The sequence below is a fragment of the Danio rerio genome, chromosome 2 (assembly GCF_049306965.1).
Source record: "Danio rerio strain Tuebingen ecotype United States chromosome 2, GRCz12tu, whole genome shotgun sequence".
NCBI classification, from domain to species: Eukaryota; Metazoa; Chordata; class Actinopteri; order Cypriniformes; family Danionidae; genus Danio; species Danio rerio.
Window position 1 is genome coordinate 52,714,065 of NC_133177.1, and position 26,906 is coordinate 52,740,970.

Genomic DNA, 26,906 nt, shown 5'->3' on the forward strand with positions numbered 1-26,906 from the left:
AGCTCGAAATAGGCCATTCTCCTCTGGCATCAACAAGGCATTTGGGCCCACAGAACTGCCGCTCACTGGATATTTTCACTATTTCGGACCATTCTCTGTAAACTCTAGAGATTGTTGTGCATGAAAATCCCAGTAGATAAGCAGTTTCTGAAATACTCAGACCAGCCCGTCTGGCACCAACAACCATGCAACATTCAAAGTCCCTTAAATCACCTTTCTTCCCCATATTGATGCTTAGTTTGAACTGCAGCAAATCGTCTTGACCATGTCTACATGGCTAAATGCATTGAGTTGCTGCCATGCGATTGACTGATTAGAAATTTGGTTTGAGCCCCTTCTGGGTCAGTTGGCATGTCAGTGTGGAGTCTGCATGTTCTCCCTGTGAGGGCATGGGTTTACTCCGGGTGTTCCGGTTTCCCCCAAAGTCCAAAGACGTGCGCTATAAGTGAATTAAATAAACTAAATTGGCCGTAGTGTATGTGTGTGAATGCGAGAATGTATGGGTGTTTCCCAGTACTAGGTTGCAGCTGGAAGGGCATCCGCTGCATAAAACATATGCTGGATAAATTGATGGTTCATTCATGACTCCTGATAAATAAGGGCACTAAGCTGAAGGAAAATTAATGAATTGACCATGGGGTGAAAATGATAGTAATTTTACTCCATTTGTACAAATGAATGTAATTTTTTCATGTCACAGCGATTTGTTATTTACTTCATTTTTTTCCCTCCACATAAAATATATATTGAAATTATTTATTTTCAGACCAATGTTTCAAAATCAGGCTACACGGTGGCGCAAGAAGGTTGCTGGTTCGAGCTTCGGCTGGGTCAGTTGACGTTTCTGTGTGGAGTTTGCATGTTCTCCCTGTGTTCGTGTGGGTTTCCTCCAGGTGCTCCGGTTTCCCCCACAGTTCAAAGACATGGTATAAGTGAATTGGGTAAGCTAAATTGGCCATAGTGTATGTATGTGAAAGAGAATGTATGGATGTTTCCCAGTAATGGGTTGCAGCTGGAAAGGCATTCGCTGCGTAAAAAATATGCTGGTTCATTCCGCTGTGGTGACCCCTGATTAATAAAGGGACTAAGCTGAAAGGAAAATGGATGAAGTTTATCTGTCAATTGGAGAATTCTCAGCAGGGGCGTTGCTGGGTCGACTTATAAGGGCCCTCACCATTTAGGAGCCCCCAGAGATACAATTAGAGCCTCGCCAGACAACCCCCACTCCCTGCTTTTCACTTTTGTCTGCGACACCCCCTACCAATCATCACTTTCATCCTCGACACCATCAAAATGTTGTCATAGGGCCCGTGCTGCCCAGTGGCACCCCTCATTCAACTTCAACTCTGAAAACTGGACTGACACAGTTACAGTTTACTAGAACATCTATGTTCAGCTGCTTTGACACAATCTATATTGTAAAAGCGCTATAGAAATGAACATGATTTGAACTGAATAATGTTGATAAGTCCTAGACTCTAAAAAATGTTGGGTTTTTTATTTAACCCAATGATTGAGTTAAAATATTTAGTGCTTTATTGAGTTATTTCAAACCTTTATTGGGTTATTTATTAATAGCTCAACCAGTTGGGTTAAATAGTTGGTGCTTTGTTGGGTTATTTTTAGCCTTTGTTGGGTTATTTATTTAATAATAACCAGTTGGGTTAAAAATGTTGTATTTCAACAGTCAACTGATTTAACTGACGTAAGTAATGTAGTTTTTGCATTATAAAGTTTATTTAGGGTCTAACCAGGGGCGGATTTAAGCAATAAGCGGCCACTTAGGGCCTCAGGAAATCTGGGGGCCCTAATAAATATCTCGAAGTATAAATTATACCTATACACTATATATAACATTGCTTTCTACCAAATTTTGTATGGTGAGAGTTAATTAAATAATTAAAAATTATTAAATATACTATCAAAAATAGTATTATAATAATGTAATGTTATGTAATGATAATATTACAAAATAAAATAAAATATATGTATTATTTTTTGTTGTAAATACATTTTAAGAAAAATTATTGTTTAAAATGTAGAGCTTGCATTAAATTAAAATGTCAAAAAGATTGAGTGATATAAAAAAAAACTGCAATATAAATAAATAATAATAAAAGTAGAAAGGGTGCATTTCAGGACTTGGGAGCTTTGGCTGGAATTGCTTAGGGCCCCAAAATCCACCCCTGGCTCTAATGCAATAAAATTGCTGTTATTTTTTTAATCAAATTACTTCTCTGTGTCATCTTTTTTTATATCCGTTTCACCAGCACTCTTAATTTGATAATACAAACGCGTGCTTCATAGCTCATCTATAAATGGATAAAAATGCTTTCTCTATCTCCATGTTCATTCATTCATTTTCTTTTCAGCCTAGTCCCTTTATTAATCTGGGGTCACTACAGCTGAATGAACCGCCAACTTTTTCAGCATTTGTTTTACGCAGTGATGCCCTTCCAGCTGCAACCACCATACACACTCAATCACAAACATACACTACGGCCAATTTTGTTTACCCAATTAACCTACAGCACATGTCTTTTGACTGTGGGGAAAACCGGAGCACCTGGACGAAACCCACATGAACGCAAGGAGAACATGCAAACTCCACACAGAAATGCCAACTGACCCAGCAGAGGCTCAAACCAGCAAACTTCTTGCTGCAAGACAACTGTACTAGCCACTGTGCTATCGCATCCTCCTCCTTCATGTTCATTTCTACACTTTTTCTTTTTTTTTTTTTTAAGGAAATGATACACATATTTGATATATTTGGCCATCATTCTCACCTTTAGGACCCAGCTGACTCATCAACACAATAATAATCATAATCATTTATTACAGTATAGAGCTGTTAAGTCACTTTTTGGCAAAATAACCCAACAGTTTAGCTATTTTTGTAATCCATATTGTTGGGTTACCCTTAAAAACTCAATGGATTGGAATAAAATAACCCAACAGCAGGTTGGTGCCAAAACGACCCATCATTGGGTTACCTGTTTGGTTATTATTTAACCCAACTGTTTTAAGTGAGTAAGCTTACTGCTCTCTCTACTGTTATTTTGGGATTTCTGCTTGGATTTTGCCAACCCAAATTTAAAAGGTGTAAACTCCAAAATTTGGTGTTATTTCAAAGAAAACCCTTTGAATTTTCATAAAACACTATTGAAAGTGTTTAAAATAACTGTGTATGTTGTCTGTGTTATAATAAACACAGAAATAAAGAGGCGCTTTTTGTATTTTTTTTATAAACTCAAATTTTAAAGTGTACCTTTTAGTTTCTGTGTGGTCTAGGGTGCTGTAATTAATTTTGGTGGTTCCTGCACATGTCTGTAATCATAGGAAAAAAGAAAAATGTCTTTACCATAATCTATGCAAAATTTATTGTATTCCAACTGATGAGAGGTGCTGTACAAGCCACAGGGGCCAATCATTGGTTTCATATTTCACTATTCTATGTTTGATCAAACATAATTCACTGTGTTTGGACCACATCAGACATTTAAAAGGATTACTTATGCACATCAGCTCAAAAACAGAGGAGAAATGGCCCTGAAGCGCACAGCATAAGGTAAGAGATGACAGCTGTCTGTGCTATCTGGGGCTGCTTATTGATCATAAATGTATTGTTTTCACTTCTGTGCCATGGAAACACCGCAATTTATTCGGCAACTGTTTGATATGTGAATATAATTCAGTAAAAAGAATGCTAGAACTGTATGAGCACCAGCAAGAGCTTTCATTTGAGCTATAACTTGTACATGTGTCATATGAAAAATATGAAAATGAACCAATGTAAAATACCCAGCTCGGGTATCCAAAATACTGTGTATTTAAGTGTAAATAACTTTTGTACAGTAGAATAAACCTAAGTGATGCATATATGCATAATATATTGATTCTACACTTTCAAATGAAACCACTTAAAGGGGTCTGGTGCAATGCTAGCCCTTTAAATCTTAAAGCAAAAGTCGATGACGTCACGGTAACGGGTCCACGGAGTTTAACTGGTCAAAAACTCAATGGATTGGGTTAAAATACCCCCAACAGCAGGTTGGTGCCAAAACAACCCATCACTGGGTTACCTGTTGGGTTATTATTTAACCCAACTGTTTTAAGTGAGTAGGCTTACTGCACTCTCAGAAATAAAGGTACCCGAGCTGTCACTGGGGTGGTACCTTTTAAAAAGTACAAATTTGTACCCTAAAGGTCCATATTAATACCTCAAGGGTACATATTAGTACCTAAAAAGTACAAAAGTGTTCCTCTTAAAATGTGTAGGCTTTAATATATAATTTTGAGGTACCAATATGGACCCGTCAAGTACAAATGTGTACCTTTTGAAAAGGTACCACCCCAGTGACAGCTTGTGTACCTTTATTTCTGAGAGTGTGAGGTGCGTTATCAGTCACCTTTGATGAAATAGCAGCATATCTGTCTTTCTTTAACTGTATACTGTGTTGTTTGTATAGCTTTGTCTTTTGTACTATTGGACTGGTACTGTCTGGAATGAAGAGAACAAGATCTGCAGATCATTAAGTGTCGATGCTGCTGTCGGCCAACAGATGGCGTTTCACAGAAAGAGCATTGAGATTTCACAGAGCATCTCTCTGTTGCTATGGAGAACTCTGTGTCACCATAGCAACATCTGCGCAGGCTGAAGACCAGAGTGATGCTGTTTTGAAGGATCATTACTTGGAAGTTAATTAGGCACATCAACATATCAATTACATCAGGCGTTTAGTATCAGCGCAGCTTTAATTTGACGCGTCCGTGTCCTTTGCCTCTTAATGGGCACTCGTCTTATATAAATAAGTCAAATGTGTAATTGTTTCTGCGTGGACCGTTAGATAGGATGTACTTTTTGATAAGCAGTCGGCTTTTTCATAATGCCAGTCAAACATCATCTCTTAAAGTGTTGAATAAAAACTGTCACAAAATCATCTGAGGTGCCCTAAACAGTAATGTGGAGATATAAGGGTGCTATGCTGCTGTGAAACCATGGTAGCTTTATGTTGGCCTGATTTGAGGAAGGTGCTTTAATGAAGCTTTACCATACTGCATATTAATATATCGTTATGTATATTCTAAAAAATGGGGGTCGCAGTGGCACAGTGAGTAGCACGATCGCCTCACAGCAAGAAGATCGCTGGTTCAAGCCTCGGCTGGGTCACTTGGCAAATCTGTGTGGAGTTTGCTTGTTCTCCCTGTGTTCATAAAGGTTTCCCCTAGGTTCTCCGGTTTCCCCTACAGTCCTAAGACATGCGGTATAGGTGCATAGGCTAAAATGGCCGTAGTGTATGTGCGTGAATGAGAGTGTGTGGTTGTTTCCCAGTGATGGAAGGGCATCCGCTGCGTAGAACAAATGCTGGATAAGTTGGCGGTTCATTCCGCTGTGTTGACCCCTGATTAATAAAGACACTAAGCTGAAAAGAAAATGAAAAAATGAAGGAATTTTTTTTTTAAATAATAGGTTTTGGTACTTTCATTAGAATTTTCAGTGTCTACTACCACATGTCAAATGTGTTTATCTGCCATTTAAAGGGGTAGTTCATACAAAAATGTATGTTTACTGAATATTTGCTCACTCTGAGGTGATTCCAAACCTTTAATAGTTACTTTATTCTGCTGAACACATAAGAACATGTTTTAAGCCAAAAACATGTAACCATCGACATCCATAATAGGAAAAAAAAAAATATACTATAGAAGTCAATGGGTACAGATTTTCAACATTTTTCGAAGTCTCTTCTTTAGTGTTCAACAGATGAACAGATTCATTTTACTAACACTAAAAGATCCATCATACAACTTGATCAATTTTTGATCTCAGTCTGGCAACCTACAAACAAGTTGCCATGCTGACATCTACGCAGTATACGCGGGAAGTTGAAGCAAGCGTCACTGGAAGACGTAATGTAGTGCTTTGGCGAAAGCAACAAATAAATATATAACGGTATATGTAAATTTAACGACAAAATGGGCGTCACAGTGGCACAGTGAGTAGCACGATCTCTTCACAGCAAGAAGGTCGCTGGTTCAAGCCTCGGCTGGGTCACTTGGCAATTCCGTGTGGAGTTTGCATGTTCTTCGTGTTCATGTGGGTTTCCTCTGGGTGCTCTGGTTTCCCCCACAGTCCAAAGACATGCGGTATAGGCGCATAAGCTAAAAAGGCCGTAGTGTATGTGTGTGAATAAGAGTGTATGGGTGTTTCCCAGTGTTGGGTTGCAGCTGGAAGGGCATCTGCTGCATAAAATATATACAAGTTGGCGGTTCATTCCACTGTGGTGACCCCTGAATAATAAATGGACTAAGCCAAATAGAAAATGAATGAATGAATGAATGAATGAATGAATGAATGAATGTTGAAAAAATAATAGGTTTTGGTACTTTCATAGAATTTTCAGTGTCTGCTGCATGATACCAAATGGGTTTATCTTCCCTTTAAAGGGGTAGTTCATCCAAAAACGAATGCTTACTGACTATTTACTCACCCTCAAGTGGCTTCAAACCTTTAATGGGGTTCTTTTTCTGCTGAACATAAAAGAAGCTAATATGAAGAAAGCTGATAACCGGTAACCATCAACTTCCATAATAGGAAAAACAAATACTAAGTCAATGGTTACAGATTTCCAACATTTCACAAAATATTTTCTTTTGTGTTCAACAGATTAAAGAAACTCCTTAAAGGTTTGAAACAATGCAAAGATGAGTAAAGGATGACAGAATTTTCATTTTTTGGGGTGACCTACCACTTTAAGTATGACAGGTGAGTGCATGGGAAAAGCATGTGAAGTACACTAGATGAACACTAGAGGGCAGTTTAACCTTGCATGACTTTACGTGCAACTGCTGAGAACTGAGAGCCTGTTGAATGGAGAAGCAAAAGTCATTTAATCTCGTGTTGATTAACTGATTTTTGACTTTGTGTTGTTGTAATTATAAATATAACAAGTTTTTCAAATCATAAAAAGGCTTGTGATAAATTACCTTTGTTTACTTGATAACTGAATAAGTATAGCTTATGCTGTATCATGTTTAGCATTTCACATCCATGTGCAAGTCTGCAGCATCCAGTCTGCAAAAGTATTGCTTTTATTATTATTATTATTTTGATGTTGTTGTTCATTTTTGTGGCTCAAAACTTCCTTGAATAGTTAAACAACTATATATTTAAGGTTGTGCAGTTGCCAGATTTTTATTAAATTCATTGTACTAACATAAAAGATATAGCATACGAATTTTGATCTTATCTCAATCTGGCAACCCGTTATTACTAAGCTAACCTACAAACAAGTTGCGCTGTTTACGTCTGCTCACTGGAAAAAGAAGTCATGTGGTTATTCGGTGAAAGAAAATAATAAATATATAACGTTATATGTACATTTAAGGTCCGTGTATCATCCGTTCATTTGATTATTCCTTTTATTACAGAAAACGAAACATCAGAAAAACGATGAATATTTCGTTTTTCTGTTTATTCTGTAGGCAGAAAAAACGGAAACTCATCTGTTATTCTGCTTATTAACTTAAAACGAAATATTAAAACAAACACAAAACCAAAACGAAATAATGAGTCAAAAAATGGTCCGTGTACGGTCCGTGTACATTTTGTTCATTTGTTTTCCATTTTCAAACGGAATAAAGGAAATGGAGAAAACGGCCGTTTTTCCGTTTTTCTTTTGCTCACGAGAAAACGAAAAAACGAGATTTTGGCTGGATTTTCGTTTTTTGGTTTAGGGTAGGAAAACGGATAAACGACTTTAAAATTCATTTTACACATGTAGGCGGTGCTGAAACGCCCACTTTCCTCTAATTGGTTAACCAAATCTGCGCTCGTGACGTCACCCTCAAAATAAAAGCCTTACACGCAGGCTTTAAATTATTATTATTTAATTATATATATAAACAAAGTTTACATATTCTATCATTTGAACCACACACAGTTAGCAGGCTTACATTCATTGCGTATGTATAAATTAAATAAAAACGTATATCAGCAGTATTCTTAGACATTTGTCATTAAAATAAGGTCATAGTTCACTGCCAAGCTTCTTGCTGCTGTGCACCTGATGCTGAGCAAAGAAAGCCATTTCCGAGCTGCACCTGGTTTACATGATTGTTTCAGAGCTATTGTAGGCCTAAATAATATCCTACTCTGTATAAAATAATAATTTATTATTATTATTATTATTATTATTATTATTATTAGGCCTATTATTAGTAGTATTGTTATTATTATTATTTACTTAGTTATTCAATGGTTGTAAGAACACATTGGACCCTGCATGGGGCTATAATAAATGGTACCATGTGTTTCTATTGGATTTTCTCCTATTTTAATTTAATATATGCCTTTAGCCTATTGTAAATATTTATTTGATAATTAATACTTTTTTATTGTAACGTCAAAGTAGGCCTGTCTTATTATTATTATTTTTTGTTATTATTTTGTCGTTGTTGTTGTTATTATTATTGTAGCAGGGACATAGCCACAGGTGTGGCAGAGTGTGCTGGTGCCACCCAAAGTGGATCGCCAGCATTTCAAGGGTGGTTTTATTTTTAGTTCATTGCTGTGACGCGCTATATTTCACTAAGGCTGCATGAGACTGCGCATCTTGCTTATTTTCTCTATTTTATATACAGAACATATCATACAGTCCAGGTTCTACCGTTCTAGTGAGTGTGGGGCATTGCTTTACAGTGGTAAAGTGGATTATTTCTTGGCAAATTCATAATGATTCACTTTGTTTAGTAATAAATTTCATAGTTATAAAATAACAACATTTCAAGAATATGTAAACACTTTCAACTATTTAGAATTTTTTATTGCATCAAAGTAACATTAAATGTACGTATAAACTGCTTAATTTGTGTGTGTGTAAACACCAAAGATGCAAAAAGCTTATTTAGACCAGAATAGGCCTACTAAATTCAACGGTCAATGTATGTGAACTTATGACCTAAAATGTCTTAAATGACTAAATTTAAGTCTTTTTAAGTTTTTAAATAATTTAAGTTTAACATAAATGATTTAAACTTTAAACTTCAAATTAACAGAGTATGGCAAATAAATTGTTTATTAAATGGAGGTCAGGTGTCTATCTTAATTATAATTATTAAATATTATGACACTATTCAGTGGTGTATTGGACAGTACGCACCTTTTAATTAATTAATTTTAAATAAGTGGTTTATCCTAAATAAAATGCAATGGGATCGGTGTGCAATGAATAGTTTGAAAACCCCTGGTTCAGACTAGACGAGCTAGCTGTCTGTGCGCTGCGCTAATAACTTGGCATTTGCTCTTTTCGGTGCTGCCAGATGCATTTATAGTGCATAAAAAATGAAAAAGATAATTCGGTAAAGCGCGCGATGCGCGCAGAAATAAGCGCACTATATGCATATGTCGAATTAAGTTCTTTTTCTTTAATCAAGACTTTTCCATTCGAGGAATTACAGTTATTAATAGCTTAGTCCTTATAAACGATCAGTTTATAAAATACACAATTTACGGATCAATGAAGAATAAGAAGAATATGCAACGCATTATGATCCTTGACTGATCAGCGCGCATTTATATAAACTATATATTTTATATAATCCATGAATATTAAAAAACATTATACATTTAAAGTAATGGAACATTATATGTTATAAAATCTAACTTATTATTTAGGCTACAGGCTAAATAAAGGCGCCTTTTCGGGGCTGTTCACCGCGTGCGTCAAAGAAAAGACATGACACAATCTCTATAAAAACTTGTTGTTTATTTACAATATCTAAAGGGATATAACACATCTAACATGCATCTCCATTCTCAGCGAGTTTCTGTGTTCTGCATCCTTCACAGACCGAGGTCTCATTCCGAGGTAATCTGTAAATATTCTCATTTGGTTTTGGCACATTCTTGATTAAAGGTGAAACAGCGGCGCAACGGATGATTTGTCATAGGGTGACTACAGTTATAATACAGGTTATGGAACTATTTCACTTTAATTTCATATTATTATTTTATTAAACAAACAAACCAGTTTTTGTTTTGGCTCTGCATGCAGCGTATTGGATCTTTGAAGCATTGCACTTCAAATGTTATTCCTTCTTTTTATTTTTATTTTATTTTTAATATTTTTAATTATACAACACAAAATTGGTTCTAAACAGATACATTTTCCTATAGGCTATGATGAAGTGTACATTTTTGTTCACACAGGTCCTATACAAAACTGTGTGGATGGATGATTTGTTTCTCCGTGAAAATCACTCATTTAATAAGCAAAACAGGCCAAAATGTTGTTTAGCTTGCGTCAAACTGGATGGACAATTTACAAACATATTGAATACAAAGGCTGGTTATTTTATGCAATGAGGGACCTATTACAAATTAAAGAAAATTATTTGCATATTAAAACGAAAATATATAATACAACAACACATCCTACCTCAGAAATGACTTTAGATAATGTAAATAAGCATCAAGTTTTTTTTTGAGATTGTGTGTCTAATTCAGTAGTGTGGTGAGTTCGCGTGGGTTTCCTCCGGGTGCTCCGGTTTTCCCCACAGTAAAAAGACATGCGGTACAGGTGAATTGGGTAGGCTAAATTGTCCATACTGTATAAGTGTGTGTGTATGTGTGGATGTTTCCCAGAGATGGGTTGTGGCTGGAAGGGCATCCGCTGCATACAAACTTGCTAAATAAGTTGGCGGTTCATTCCGCTGTGGCGACCCCAGATTAATAAAGGGACCAAGCCGACAAGAAAATGAATGAATAATGTGCAATACTAATTTAAAATACGTATCACTAACCTTATATGTGAAATAGCAGGGCCGCTGTAGCACTTTCTCAAGAAGAGCAAATGTCAAATTATTAGCGCAACATGTAGCGAGCTCATCTGTTTGTCGGAACTACTAGACACAATTTTTTTATCAACTATAATGTGTTTAATTGGTTAATTTGAAATTTATTTCATTATTCCAGCAATAATTGTTGAGTGAAAGAATGCGCTAGAAATATGCATTGCGGCTCCCTTTATTGTACAGGCTTATTGCACTTAAACTTTTTTAGGTTCGGCTCTCGAATTAGTAAGGTTATGAGTAAATGTTATTTAAAATATTTAAAGCCTGCCATCTAGCCTACAATAACAGCAAATTTAATAATAAAAAAATAATAAGACAGGCCTACTTTGGCGTTGCAATAAAATAGTATTAATTATCAAATAAATAATTACAATATATAATTAAAATAGGAAGAAATAAATGAAAACAAATGGTACCCTTTGTTTTTATAGCAGGGCCCAAATTGTTCTTATTCTGGTTCTGGTAACAACTATTAAAAAGAAAAAAATCACACCAAACAATAAAAACACTAGTAACTGATAATAATAATAATAATAATAATAATAATAATAATAATTATTATTATTATTATTATTATTATTATTATTATTATTATTATTATTATTATTACAAAGCCCTTGCTCAGAAACAATCATGCAAACCAGGTGCTGCTCGGAAATGGCTATCTTTGCTCTGCATCAGGTGCACAGCAGCAAGAAGTTTGGCAGTGAACTATGACCTTATTTTAATGACAAATGTCTAAAAATACTGCTGATTTACGTTTTTATTTAATTTATACATACGCAATGAATGTAAGCCTGCTAACTGTGTGTGGTTCAAATGATAGAATATGTAAACTTTGTTTATATATATAATTAAATAATAATAATTAAAAGCCTGCGTGTAAGGCTTTTATTTTGAGGGTGACGTCACGAGCGCAGATTTGGTTAACCAATTAGAGGAAAGTGGGCGTTTCAGCACCGCCTACATGTGTAAAATGAATTTTAAAGTCGTTTATCCGTTTTCCTACCCTAAACCAAAAAACGAAAATCCAGCCAAAATCTCGTTTTTTCGTTTTCTCGTGAGCAAAAGAAAAACGGAAAAACGGCCGTTTTCTCCATTTCCTTTATTCCGTTTGAAAATGGGAAACAAAGGAACAAAACGTACACGGACCTACACGGACCGTACACGGACCATTTTTTGACTCATTATTTCGTTTTGGTTTTGTGTTTGTTTTAATATTTCGTTTTAAGTTAATAAGCAGAATAACAGATGAGTTTCCGTTTTTTCTGCCTACAGAATAAACAGAAAAACGAAATATTCATCGTTTTTCTGATGTTTCGTTTTCCGTAATAAAAGGAATAATCAAATGAACGGATGATACACGGACCATTTAACAACAGCGTAATGGACGAATTGAATTGGCATTTTCGGAGCCAAAACAACAATGTCAACGAATTAAGCAAAATGTGTGCTACCGCTAGCCAAAGCTAGCCAAATGTTGACAGGAATTCTGTACTGTTGAACTTAGGTAAGTATTTCAATATTGTCCTAATTGTCTTTCTTTACAAGTTTCATGGACATACACCGCCAAAAAAAAAAAAAACACGCAAACAATGAAAAGACAAAACTAAATAATTTCACAAAATAAGTCACATACTTACCGATTATGATGCAAAATGGTTCTGGCTGCTATTAGAGAAAAATCTGGCAGAATTTAATACTTGCATTGATTATTATTCACCGAGTCAGATAAGGTGTCCAATGTAAACAAAACAATTTGCGATTTTTCAGCAAAGAATATTAAAACAGCAGTAGATTGTTCGTTGATATGTGATTCATTGAATCTTTCATTCAAATAATTCGTTTAAAACGAAAAAAATAAATAAAATTTAAAAGCTGATTCAACGGCTGATTCAGGCTAGTGGATAATGACTCTTAATCAGATTAGTTCAGGATGGTTACTGGCAAAATGTTTGAAACAAACAATTAAAACGACAAAATTATGTCTAAAATGTAGCTAATTTAATACTAGCTTAGCTGAACTGCTGTATAAAATCAATATCATATTTTATAGGCCTAGGTAAGTCAGATAAGATGTCTGATTGATGTAAACAAAAAATATTACGATTTTTTCAGTAACGATAATTAAAACACCAGTAGGTCGTTCCTCAATGTGTGATTCATTGAATTATTCATTCAAACTATTTCTTTAAAAGGCAAAGGCTGCGGTCACACTGAACTTTTCTTACCATTGACCTCCATTCATACGCACACAAATGCATCAGACTGGAAACGCAAGTTCGCGCATCAAGATTCGCAGTTCACTGCATTGCACAGTTCAAGCTTGGTGAACTCTGACCTGCGAAATTGCATCACTTGACAGCGTGAGACCTATCGAGGATCAAAACATGACCTCTCTGGACAGAAATTTAAAACCAATCACTCAATTTTTTTAAATGTCCAATAATCTTGTTTAATCCCGCCCCTTTTCGCAGTGGATAATTGAATCATTGACTCATTCAGGATCGTTACACATTTTTGAAACAAACAAAACAAACAGACAAAGTTGTGTCTAAAATGTAGCTTATTCAATGCTCGCTCAGCTGAACTGCTGTATAACATCAATATCACATTTGTGATTGCTTTTACATGCTATATACAGGAATACCGAAAAACTAAAACTCATACCAGGCAAATATGTTTGCTTTCACAACTAATTCTAGGGTCATCCTACTTGTCTGACATACTCAATAATTTCAGCTCGCACGTTAAACCATACACCATTAATTTTGCACACCCCTATTTTAATACAGTAATTTTCATTCTGAAAGCATTTCTCAGAACATGCATAGAAAATAGATTTTATTTAGAACAAATATACAAAAATACATTTCTTATAATGTCAGACGTGTTACAGGAACCTACTCTGTATTTCCTTGTAAACTTGTTTCCTTATAAAGGGTAAACAGTCTCTTGTACTACAGTAGTATACTGTGTTTCATAAGCAGCTATATATATTAATCGACCTAAACAGAACTCTTCCTTTATGGGGACTGAAAATTCTGTCATCATTTACTGACCCCTCATTTGTCCCAAATCTGTTTCAATTGATCTTTTTTTGCACACAAAAGATGATATTTTGAAAAAGGTTCAAAACTAATTGATTTCCATAACATTTGTTTTTCCTACTATGGATGTCAATGGCTTTATTCTAAATATTCAATCTTTTTTGTGCATTATTCCCTGTTAACAAAGAGGCGTGGTTAAGAATATTGTGGCTGAAACTGACGTCAACAGAGACGACACATTCTCACTCCCAACTCATCACATATTGAAGCTGTTAAGACCCTTTCTCATTGCTTTACGATGCTTCTTGCACTCCTTTTTGCATCTTTTTAAGACGTAATAGCATTTGACAACCGAAGCTGACGTGAGACGCTTTTCCAGCAGCAATATAGCTGTATCCCAAATCACCTACAACTCGAGTAGGTACCACATTTAAATTTTAATTTACTACACGACCATTAGAAAAGTATGATCTGTATAGTATGAATGCGAGTAGTTGGAATGGAACTCGGATGTACTACATCTACCATTAGTCACTAACACGTGACCTACCTGCGTCAGTTGCGTCGCTTCTTTCGCGTTCATGAATACATGCATCATGAGATAGCATAGCATCTACATTTCAGAATCTCATCAGAAGTAGTACTTCTCGCCTACTATTTTTCAAATACTATGAATGCGGACATACTACTCGGCTCACTTACTGTTTTTAACGTACTTCATAATATGTGATTTCGCATGCAGCCTATTTGATTTTATCACAGACGACATCTGAGCTGATCGCATCTATTCTTTTCGTATATATTTTGTGCCGCCTCAGAAGACTATATTTTCCATAAACTGAGATTAAACCAGTTGTATCTTCCTGCCATATCCTTCCTGTGTTTTATATTGACAAATGGTTGGGTTTAGTGCTAGGAGCTGGATAGGTACTTTGGTTACATGCTCATACTGTAAATGTGTTCATAGTGTAACGTAACATTTCGATTGTTGACTTTAGGAAAAACTCACACCCCAATAACAACAAAAATATGACTCAATATGTAATTTAATCATAATGGTAAAATTGCAGATGCCTTTCATAACAGCATATTGACACCAAAGACTTCTTTTTTTTTTATAGCAATGGAGGATACGTGCATTGTAAAATAACACCGGAGGGGTACCTCAAGTGTCAAACTGACAAGAATGGGGCCTGACCAAGCGTCAATATGTGATGAGTGAGAATGTGTTGACAGAGAAGCACCGCTACTCTAAACACAGAAGCAAATTCTTAGATTTTAAGATTATCAAAACAAACTTTTATCAGTGGAATAACCTGCATGGTCATTGTTCACCAAAGGAATAACAGTGTGCGCTAGCAAAATAAACATTGTAAGCATATCCTTCACATGAACTTCAAAGTATTAATCAAATCAAAACTAACTATATTGATTTTGTTAGCTTACATTGCTAGTTTTGTGGTGAACAATTCATCTGTGCATGTCGTTTAGAAAACAAAAAAGTTTGGCCTTTGTAATCCTTAATTAAAATCTGAAAATGCACTTCCTGTTTGTTTTCAGTTTTTAGATTAAGTCTGTCTGAGGTATTAGGTGTGGCTAACATTCTTAACCCCGCCCCTCCATCTGTCAGTTTTGACAACAAACAAAAACGGTGAGGAGGAGGCGTCTGTTAGGTTGTAATAACTCTCGGCAAACCCTTTTTTCTTATATTTCTGATTGAAATGCCTACTTTACTACATTCACTCAGCTCACAGTAGAAAAAACAAGCCACATCCACTATTTTTTCATTTAGTATTCCGTTTCTCTTGGAACTGCGGCACAATACAAAAAAAATGGTTGCAGCTTCAGGGTTCAACGATAAGAATTTTTTTCTACTGGCCTGATTGGCCAGTGGTTCAGATTTTTACTTGCCCTTCCAAAATTTTCAATGGCCTCACCAAAAACAACGTTAATATCTATTTTTTAGCCAAATATTTTAAATATTATGTAAAAAAATCTTGACTTTAAATATTTAAAAAATGTTAATAAATGAGCAAAATTCAAAGTGTTATGCAAACAAAAAAAACAGTATGGAAAATGTGAAGGTATTTTATTGCAGTTCTAAATTATTTAACAAAAGGTGGCTGATGGCAAACTGTGCAAAACATCACTTCCTTTATTTCATTGTGTTGTACTCGCATAAATGTCTGCTGCAACACGTTAGAAACAGACGTTTTCTTTCAGCATCATAATTTGATGTTGCTACCATGTTGCCATTTCTTCGCTATACTGGTTGTTACCAGGTTTGGGAAAAAAATAACATGCCCACAACATCCAATCAGATAAGAGAAACTGAAAAGCAGTATGATGTTTACTACATCAGAGAGATGGCGGCATTTAAAGGCTTAAAGGTTTCTCGATTCTAAGAATAAGTATTTGCTTGTAATTGACAAATAGTCGTAGGCAAATGAAACTGTAGTTTCACAAGGCAGTACTAGCCCAATTGTGCCAGTAATAATCATGCTTACTGTCCCAAGCATCTTTCACACTGGCCCCCGAGCCATTGGACAGTCCTAATTGTTGAGCCCTGAGCTTCTGGTTCATGCGGACTTTAAAGGTTTGGAACCACTTGAGGCCGAGTTAACTATTAATGGTGAACTATGCCTTCAAAGAGACCCTATAAATGGGTTTTTGAAAGTGAATGAAAACATCCAGATGAGGTTTAAATCTGTTTATTGTCAACTCAGTTGAATAAATGAGTCGAGTTGGGTTCGGATGTTTTGCTTGAATGCATCGTCGTAGATACGGTACATCGCCAAATATGTAGTAGCAGAATGTGAAAGCTTTCCCTTCAGACACTAGCAGAGTGCAGGGGATCACGGGACTGATCATGACATGAAGATGACGATCACTGACAGATGGAGATTCGCCAGGGTTAAAGTTAAAGGGTTAAAGTTCATTTTCACAACAATACCAAAGTACTGTATAGCCAATCTAGTGCTGTATTTATTACTGTCATTTTTCAGATTGTTGATACAATAATCTACGCTGTATTTTGCCGGCCGTTTGCTATTAAAGGAAGGAGCAGCAGAGACTTTTATGTAAGGGACTTTGTCAGTAACTGTTGCAGCTCATATGGATGTTTCTTCTTCCTCTGGATCATTACCTGTAAGAGTTATTAAAATTGTTGCCTCATTTGCTGTAGTTTGTAAAATGTGTATTTAATTGTGTGTTGTAAGTTGTAATGGCTCTGCACGGCTTGCAATCACTTATCTATTATAGATCAGTGTTTGTACTGTACAGCATCTCTGAGGTTAAATCTTAAAGGGCTATCCACATATTGCCTCCAAAACCACATTAAAACTGTGACACGTGCTTCATCTTTTACCAATTTAAATGCGTTTCTGAACTCGCAATTCTTTGCCATTTGATATGGCCACCATCAGCTGTTCCTCTTTTTCAAAATAGTTGGACTTTTGCACAGTGTGGATTAATACTGAATGTGTGTCGTTGTTATTACTTGGGGTTAGGGTTAAGAGTACAGTACTATGCTGATGTTTAACGACATTGCCTTATTGCATTCCTGCATTGGGCTCTCACACACTCTCTGCTACTTCATAGCCATGGTGGGTGTTTCTCTCTCTTTGCGTTGAACTCAGTCGACCAATCACAACAGAATGGGTCATTGCAGATTAGCTTCACATAAAGAAGGGGTTTGGGAACAAATCAATTGCTGACCTTATCATATGGGAGTCGTTGGGATAATTACGTACAAATAAAGGCATATTATAAGGCAATGAAAGTGTTTTTTGACCTCCAAAATCAAAATATGACCTTTTATAATGCAAAATGGAGGCTCTTTAACAATCAGTTAGAACTATTTTCTCCTTTATGAATTCTCTTCAGCAGAAAGTAATATCCAATAGCATCCAGACAGCAGTTTGTAGTGGCGATCCACTCAGCAACATCAAGAAACACGTGTATAAAATTTTTGCCATTCTCATCTGATAAATATTGCAGCAAAAGTCCGATATGAACCGGCGTGAAGCAGACTATGAACGTGAACATGTTGGCAGCAATAATAGCAGTGATTTTTTTCCTCTCCGCTCGATCTCTTCCCTCCACATGCTGAAGCGATCTGATTAGTATGTAGACGGTTTGTGTGGAGCAAAATATGATGATCACCACTGGAATGAGATATCCTAAAATCTCCAAAAGCAAGAGAAACGTCTTTCGAAGCTTTCTGGTCAGATTTAGATCATAACAGCCGTCTAAATTGTCTGGCATAAGATCACGATAGTTGCTAGCGCAGATCACCGCGATGATGATCCAGATGACGATGCACTTTGTGATGGCGATCGCTTTACTTTTAGACACCAGCGATTTGGTCAGAAATGGAAACCTGACGGATATAAATCGGTGAACGCTGATGGCTGTGATGGTGAACATACTGCAGTACATGTTGGAGTATTGGGTGCACAGCAGGAACGTGCACAATATGGTCGGCTTTATTTGACAAAAGGCTTCCAGGATCCTGAAGGGCAGGAAAACGATTGCTAGGAGATCAGCCACCAATAGATTTAGCATGTAGATGTGAGTGTCGGTCCATCGTTTGATGCGGCAGAAGAGGTATAAAGCTGTGATGTTGAAGGAAAGGCCAACTATGAAGACAGGCGGGTAGGCCACACGCTCAAACAGGCTAATGGCTGCATCTGTCTGACTCCTCACTGCACTGCAGTTAAAGTCAACCTAGAAGACATTGTACGAAAGTGGTTAGTCTGCATGAAAGAGGAAGCAGTTTGCTTGAGGTTTCACAAGGTCACTTTCGTGTCACGAGGTTTGAAAACTCAAACCACACATAAACAGATGTGAAGCTCATTGTGTCCCTGGCTACATATTCAATCGAATGCTGCAGGATGTTTTTAGATGCGTTAGACAACGCCAAGACCTCGGCTCAGAACTAAGTTTGTCAAAATATTTTAATCAACAAGAATTATTTAAAGACTCTTTAGTGGGGTGTTCACCCAAAAGTTTTTACTCTATTTACTCTTCTTCATGTGGTACTAAATATTTTATAAGTTCCTTTATTCTGTTTAACACGAGATGTTTTGAAGAAAGCTGAAAATCTGTTATTATTGACTTGCATGGAAAAAAAGTCAATGGATACTGGTTTTCATTTTTTTTTTTTTTTCAAAATAATTTGTGTGACGTGTGACATGACAGATTGTTCATGTTTTGGGTGGACTATCCCTTTAGTGATTACAAGGCAGCCCCAAAATACTTTTTTTTTTGTCATTTTATTTTGAATATTTATACTTTGCTACACTTTTAGACCAATAGATTGTGTCAGAATGAAGTTTTAGAGACCAATCACATCGAACATGCTTTTACATTCCAAAAAAACATGAGGCACACCACACTGCCTTTTTTGTTGACAAGAAAAAAAGCGCAGTGCAATTTTTACAGTACGTCACTGGGCAAGGACTGAATCAGTTCGGTATTATGCTTGAGCACTGCTGTTGATATTGTTATAATTGTAATATTTAATAATATTGTTATATTCAAGATTTGGAAGGTCATACAGCTGCGGATAACTTGAAACAGCAACCACTAGCAAAGAGCATAAAATCACCAAGAGGCGACACTCTAGTGCAATTAGGCAAACAACCACTAGTGTTACGCGGTGGCCATTTTGGAATGAAAATTCCAATAGAACAACAGCATATTATAAGTCTGTAAAATAAACTATTAAAAGTGCTGATGATTGTGATTGTAAGTGTTGTATTGTCATCTTTCAGGTTGTATCTTAGCTTAAATGTGCTTTTTAAATAAATAAAGGAAAACAAAGTAGCTGTTTATCATCACGACAGTAATAAGATCCAATGGACGGCCGCTCGCTTTCACTCCAATATGGCGGAATCGCGTGGCTGTTGCTGGGTGCTGCTTTTGTAATGGAACTTTCTATTGAGTGTCACCTCTTGGTGATTCTAAGCTCTTTGCCACTAGTCTCTCCTACTGTACATTTTTAAAAGTCTCTGTATTCATATTGACAACACAAACACTGCTCTCACCTCAATAGAAACCCCGCCTCTGCTTTCATTTGATTGGAGAATTAAAGAGACGTGACTGAAGTAACGCGCTTTTCTGCTCAGACTTTTTTTTCAACTGTGAACGCAAAAACGTGAGACGCAGCAGGCGGTTAAAATGTGAGGCACGCAAAATGCTCGCGACCGTTAGTAAATCATTAAAAATGGCACCTTTCAACACAAAAAGCACGTTCAGTTAAATTAGACAAGCCTGTATATGTAAAGGAATATGCACAATAAGTTTATTATTGACTTTATTGCCTACATTAATAGGTTTGTTTCCATCCACCTGCTACCACCTCCACCTTTCCATCCACCTGCACCTCAGTACACTCTATGGACATCTTGTATAAAGGAGTGTAATAGGTCCCCTTTAAATTGAAATCTTCTAAATGACTTGCGATAATGTGCATATACTGGAATTTATTTCAGTTTAGGTTAATGTGTTTTTATAGTAGTTTATGCAACCCAGGCAATTTCTGAATATGTACCCCTATATACATTTCTGAAGAGAGCCAGTTTCGTCCCAGGAGTTTTGTTTTTCTGAGAAATCTCAGATTTCTCTTGCTAGTGCCATTCGCACCTGCTCTTCTCGCGTAAATCCACCAAAGAACACTGTTGACTGACCTACCCTCCTCTTTTCCAACCTATAGTGTTTTAAAAAGCATCGGTTGACCCGATCACCCACTTCACTAAATAAAGTCCAGGAACAAATAAGCCCTTGCGGCAGCCTGGTTTTTACCACGGTTTCAGATTTTACCACATTCTCACCCTGTTATTTACTTGTTCATTTTATTTTGTGGTTTTTGATTTTGTCTTACCAGCTTTTTGGTATCGTTCTTCGCTGGATTGTGTCTCAAATCCCCCAACGTATGTGGTGAGCCACTAGACAAACTGGTGACAGCAGAAAGGTCATCCAAACCGAGGTATGCAGCTGGTAAGCGTGAAAAGGAATGCCAACATAACCCCGTAGCATTCGTTTTACAGACGAAATGCATCCATATTTTCCTCTGGCTACATAATTTGCGATCTCCAGAAATGTATATAAGGCTATGTTTTTAAAATGAGCCTATGTTGCGTTTACGCTCCATTTTTCTTATCAGATAAAAAGTTTATCCTCAGTTGTACGCTTTTTATATGCATTTACATTTTTAATCTCTGCACATCTTGGCATTTCCATTAAGCAGTTGAATGTGATATTCCAAATACTGTGCATAATAGGTGGATGGAAACAGAGCTTGTGTAGTGTATACATACAGCGTTGCACATTTCCTCCATTAGATGGTCTTCATATTTTTAGTGCTCTAAAAATAATGACACCTAAAGGAGGAAATGTGTGACACTGCATCTACTGCACACTGCTGATAACTTGCTATGCAAGAGAAAACATGTTTATACTTGTTGCTATGCATATTAAGTACTACTGGTTTACTGACAAGACAGTTACAGTCACCGGATGTTAATAACAACCAAAGAAATTCATATATGCAAAGAAAACAAATCTAATTAGTTTACAAACAAAGTTATACATAATAAAATGAAATGACACAGGGAAAAAGTATTGAACACGTGAAAAAAAGGGAGGTGTAGAAAAAGGCAGTTAGAGCCCAGATAGCAGCAAAAATCTCTCAGTAGTTCTTCAGCAACCCTCTACCCATCCTCATTTTAAATTAACATTTGCTGATTTAGTCCAACATCTATATTATCATGATGATGAAGACGTCCAGAGTGGACATTTCAGCAGGACAATGATCCAAAACACAACCAAGAAAACTCTCAAGTGCTTTCAGAGAAAGAAAATCAAGCTGTAGAATGGCCCAGCCAATCACCTGACTTAAATCCAATAGAAAATACAAAATAAAGGTCAGATTTGATAGACGAGACCCACAGAACCAATAAGATTTTTACGCTCTCTTGAAGTGAAAAACTCACACCCTAGTAATGCATGTGACTGCATTCTACATATAAGAGGTGTCTTTAAGCTGCCATCACCAAAACAGCCTTTTATATAAAGTATTAAATATGTTTCAGTGATTCAATACTTTCTCCTTGTGACATTTCATTGTTATTACACAATAATTTTTTTTGTTTTGTTTTATTTTAATCTATTTAAATTTTTATCTATCTAAACCAAAATCTGGTTTAATTCCATGTCAACAGCTCCTTTAGAAATATTACTCCCAGGAAAAAACATGTGTTCAATACTTATTTTCCCCGCTGTAGCCATCAAATATTGTGCCATGACAACCTCTTAGTTAAAATGGAAGAAAATATAGATATTTTTAAGTATAGTACATTTACTTATTTAGATGCTTTTATCTAAAGTGACTTAAAAGTGAGGATAAAAGAAGCACTTCTAACCAGTATATTAATGATATGACAAGTCTGTTTTTTTTTTGTTTTTGTTTTTTGAGGATAATAAGATTAGAAACTGTGTCCGTAAGACACTGTGTCAATCCCACTCACCTGTGCGTAGCATGCTCAGAATTGCACTTTGATTTCCAAGAAGTATTGAGTGCTTATGTAAAAAAGTGTCTGGTGCATAATGTGGAGAGGAAAATAGTGTCACCTACAGTTGAAGTCAGAATTATTGGCCCCCTTTAAATTTTTTTTTTCTTAAAAAAAAGATGTTTAAATGATGTCCAAATTATGTTTAACAGAGCACGGAAATTTTCACAGTATGTCTGAAAATATTTTTTCTTCTGGAGAAAGTCTTATTTGTTTTATTTTGACTAGAATAAAAACTGATTTGAATTTTTTTTTAATGAAGGTCATTAATTTTTTTGCTCTTTTAAGCTTTATATTTTTTTGATAGTCCACAAAACAAACCATTGTTATGCAATAACTTGCTGATTACTCTAATTTGCACAGTTAACCTATTTACTGATGACATCATTAATATTTAATAATTATAAGACATACATTTTGGAATTATTGCACACAAATATCAATAAGTCATCTCAGCATTAGTTATATAGTTGTTTCAGGTTTATGTTAGTCCTAATTGATGTTCCTTTCAAATATAATAAATCCCTTATAACACAATTTGCAATGGTGCTACCAAGTAAAAAAGTTAATTTCGAGCCCTGCATACAGCGAAACAGATGGCAAAATGGGAAAATGTACGTTTGTGTACTCTTGGTTGGAGAAAGAGAACTTTAAACAATGGCTGAAGCCTGTCGCTGAGGCTGAACACAATTGCATAATTTATTATTTCAAGCTTATTGTCATCCGGCTTATCTGAGTTCTGTTGCATGGTTGCGTTTTATTGGTTTAACTACAACTGTTTATTAACAACTATTTATTAAGTTAAAGGTTTGATACTGATTAGAACTTGAAGTGGCGATGAGATCTTAAAATATTCTGAGAAGGTCTTTAAAAAGGCTTAAAAGGTATTGTAATTATTTTGAGGATTTCTGCATATACCCTGTGTTTATGATTGGATAGCTGTTGACCCGATTGGGTAGCTTTACATGCATATAGGAAACTTAAGACCCGTTTAAAATGATTTAAGACCTACAACACAATATTTCAGTGGATTTAAAACTTTTAAAGGCCTAAAAAAAATTTTTTTAAATTTAAGACTTTTTAAGACCCCCAGATAGCCTGAATATGCTTCCTGCAGTATGTATATAAAATCACCTTTCTGAATTTAATTTGATGCGAATACAAAGGATGCTCTGTCTTAACAATCTTATCAAACTTGATTTTGTGTGAAATAAAAGACTTGAAAATGCATGAGAGCAAAGATATGCACCTGTTTATAAATGTGTGCACTTCCTTTTAAGTGTACACAGAGGTACGTGCAGGTAAGCATGCTGCACTCTGAAACACATTTTGGTTGGAAAACAGTTGTATGTCTTTAAATACATTTTGATTGTGACAAGAGGTGTTGCATGTTGTGGTTGAACTTTATAAGTTTGTATAGTGTTGTATAATTAGCTGATTCACAAAAAAAATCAATATAACATCATCTTTTTAAAATATATAAATATTTAGGTAATACATTTTCGATTTGTAATGTTTTAAATTGCTTTAAAGTCCAAAATCATAACATGTAAACTTTAAATGATCAAAGTATTAAATAGTGGCAGTGCTGTAAATTCCTGCTGTGTGCATGATTACAAGTTTTACATTCCTAGAGAATATTTCTTATTTATGTCATCATTCATTTTCTATTTAATAACGATCCTTTTATTATAGTGGCTTGAGAAAGCCAACATACTGTTGTACTACATAAACTTATTATTCTTCCGTCGTTCTCGTCGTCTTCTTCCTCTGAGATTAATTTCTATATGCATCTCCTCCGAGACCGTTCATACTACAACCATCAAACTAACACCTCCAAACTGGTCTGACTCAGGTTGTTATATCGTTTCCAAAAACTGACCCGGAAAATTCAGAAAAGTCCCATTGACAACATTGGACCATTGGACTTGACTGTCATATAGACTTAAGCTTGGGCTCATTTAACTCAAACTACAAATCTTCCAATCACTGATGACCTTTCAACTTACTAGCCACACCCTAGCAACCACTTTTGGCACCTTTGCAACTGTTCCATAGACTTACAGCACATTGTAAAAAAAACTGCCATTGACTTTACATTGAACACACTAACAACATACCAATCCATACTAGAAACATACAAATGGCATACTAGCAACATGCTAATTGAAACTATAAACATACTAGCAACATGCTCAATCATACTAAAGTCATGCTTACAACATGCTAGTTTATACTAGAAACATGTTAGTGACATGCTAATTCATACTAGAACCATGGTATTTTATGTTAGCAACTACCTAGCAACCACTCAGTACACCTTAGCAACCACTAAGAACACCTTGGCAACCGCAGAGCAACACCTTAGTAACCACCTAGAATACCCTAGCAACCACTCAGAACACCTTAGCAACAGCCTAGAACACCCTATCAACACCTTAGTAACCAATCAGAACAGCCTAGTAATGCCTAGCAACCATTCAGAACACCATAGCAATTGCCTAGCAAGACCTTAGCAACCACTCAAAAGATCTTAGCAACCACCTAGCAACACCTTAGCAACCACTCAGAACACCCTAGCAAAACCTAACAACATCTTTGCAATGACCTAGAACACCTTAGGACCACCTAGCAACACCTTAGCAATGACCTACTGTAGCAACCAATCAGAACACCTTAGCAACCATCTAGCAACGCCTTAGCAACCAGTTAGAACTGCCTAGCAATGCCTTAGCAACTGCTCAGAATACCCTATCAACGCCTTAGTAACCAATCAGAACAGCCTAGTAATGCGTAGCAACCATTCAGAACACCATAGCAATCACCTAGCAAGACCTTAGCAACCACTCAGAACACCCTAGCAAAACCTAACAACATCTTTGCAATGACCTAGAACACCTTAGGACCACCTAGCAACACCTTAGCAATGACTTAGCAACCAATCAGAACACCTTAGCAACCACCTAGCAACGCCTTAGCAACCAGTTAGAACTGCCTAGCAATGCCTTAGCAACTGCTCAGAATACTGTAGCAATCTCCTAGCAACACCTTAATAACTACCTGAAACACCCTAGCAATGCCTTAATAACCACCAAGCAACCACTCAGAACACCAGAGCAACTGCCTAGCAACACCTTAATAAACAGTCATACACCCTAGCAACGCCTTGGCAACCACGCAGTACACCCTAGCAACCGCCTAGGAACACCTTAGCAATGACTCAAAGCACCCTAGCAACCGCCTAACAACACCCTAGCAATGACTCAGAACACCCTAGCAACTGCCTAACAACACCCTAGCAATGACTCAGAACACCCTAGCAACCACTTAGCAAGAAACATGCCAATCCATACTAGTAACTTTGTCAACTGCTTCACACTTCTTAAAAACGACTTCAATTATTAAATTTTTAAAACTGCTTCAAACTTTAAAATGAAGCTTTCTCAAGGCACTATAAAGTTTGTCTACGAACTTTACTTTTCTAGTTTTTGATTACTATGGTACATTCATGTTTTTTTCTGTGCTATATAAATGTAAAAGTTGCAGTGTAAATACATTTAACGTTGACATTGAGATGACCATGATAGAGTCATGACCAATATTATGGTCATATTAGTAACACTTGTTTGTTTTTGTGTGTGTGAAGCTGCTTTCGAATGATAATTATTGTATAAGCGCTAGACATATAAACATGAATTGAACTAATAGTACTGGAACATTTTTACTATGGTAATGTTTGAATAAAATAACTGTTAGAAACTATTCAATTGAAATGATAATGACACAAGCATCAACGCCATACTTAAATCGTTTGCCTTTTTTTTTCTTATTTGCTTCTAGTTATTCCTTCATGTCTGTGACTGACAACAAGAGCAACTCACCATCATTTCTAGCTTGTTCTCCTCTCAGAAGAGCCTGTCAGCACTGCTTTTACAGAACTTGAAGCGGTTTCGCTGTCTGTCTGCGTGATCTGACAGCCGACGTCTTTCCTCTGCTGTTGATGGGGGGTTTTGATTGAACTTCATTCGAGATGTCAGTCAGATCACCCACATCACCCACATTCTTATCTATTCACTTTTCCATTTATGTGTTCACACGCACTTCTCACGTAAAGGACCACATATATGCTGCTTTGATGTTTACTGGAAAAAAAAGAAGTTGTGAAACGCAGCACATTGTGACGCTGAATTATTGTGGTTTTTGGTTGCGAGGGTGTGCAGAATGTTTAATAGTTTCTTTGGGTGATCTGAATAGTTGCTGAGTTGTGGTTCACAGGTTCAATCAAAAAGAGATTCATCTTTACGTAGGATCAAGATATGACTTTACAAATTAATTAATTGTATTTTTTTACATTTTGTTTTACATTCCCATGTAGAAATCTGATAATTGGCAATATATGGAAATTACATATACAGTGCTCAGCATA

General features: G+C 36.1%; 2 protein-coding genes across 3 annotated transcripts in view; both read right to left on the reverse strand.

Moving 5' to 3' along the window:
• cactin overlaps positions 1–26,906 on the reverse strand; it is a 475,834-nt gene that overhangs the window by 195,328 nt on the left and 253,600 nt on the right. The gene's annotated exons all lie outside the window — the stretch shown is intronic.
• Positions 13,000–26,624, reverse strand: LOC141378921 (G-protein coupled receptor 55-like). Of its 2 annotated transcripts, XR_012394615.1 has the most exons (3): positions 26,362–26,624; positions 15,061–18,635; positions 13,000–15,010 (listed from the first exon to the last, which is right to left on the reverse strand). XR_012394615.1 is itself a non-coding variant. In XM_073930892.1 (2 exons), exons 1-2 carry the CDS (start codon positions 26,365–26,367, stop codon positions 17,754–17,756), a joined length of 888 nt encoding a protein of 295 aa, XP_073786993.1. In that variant the 5' UTR covers positions 26,368–26,624; the 3' UTR covers positions 13,410–17,753. The 2 variants fall into 2 exon arrangements, 1 of the variants encoding a protein (XP_073786993.1); XM_073930892.1 differs by having other exon boundaries at positions 13,410–18,635.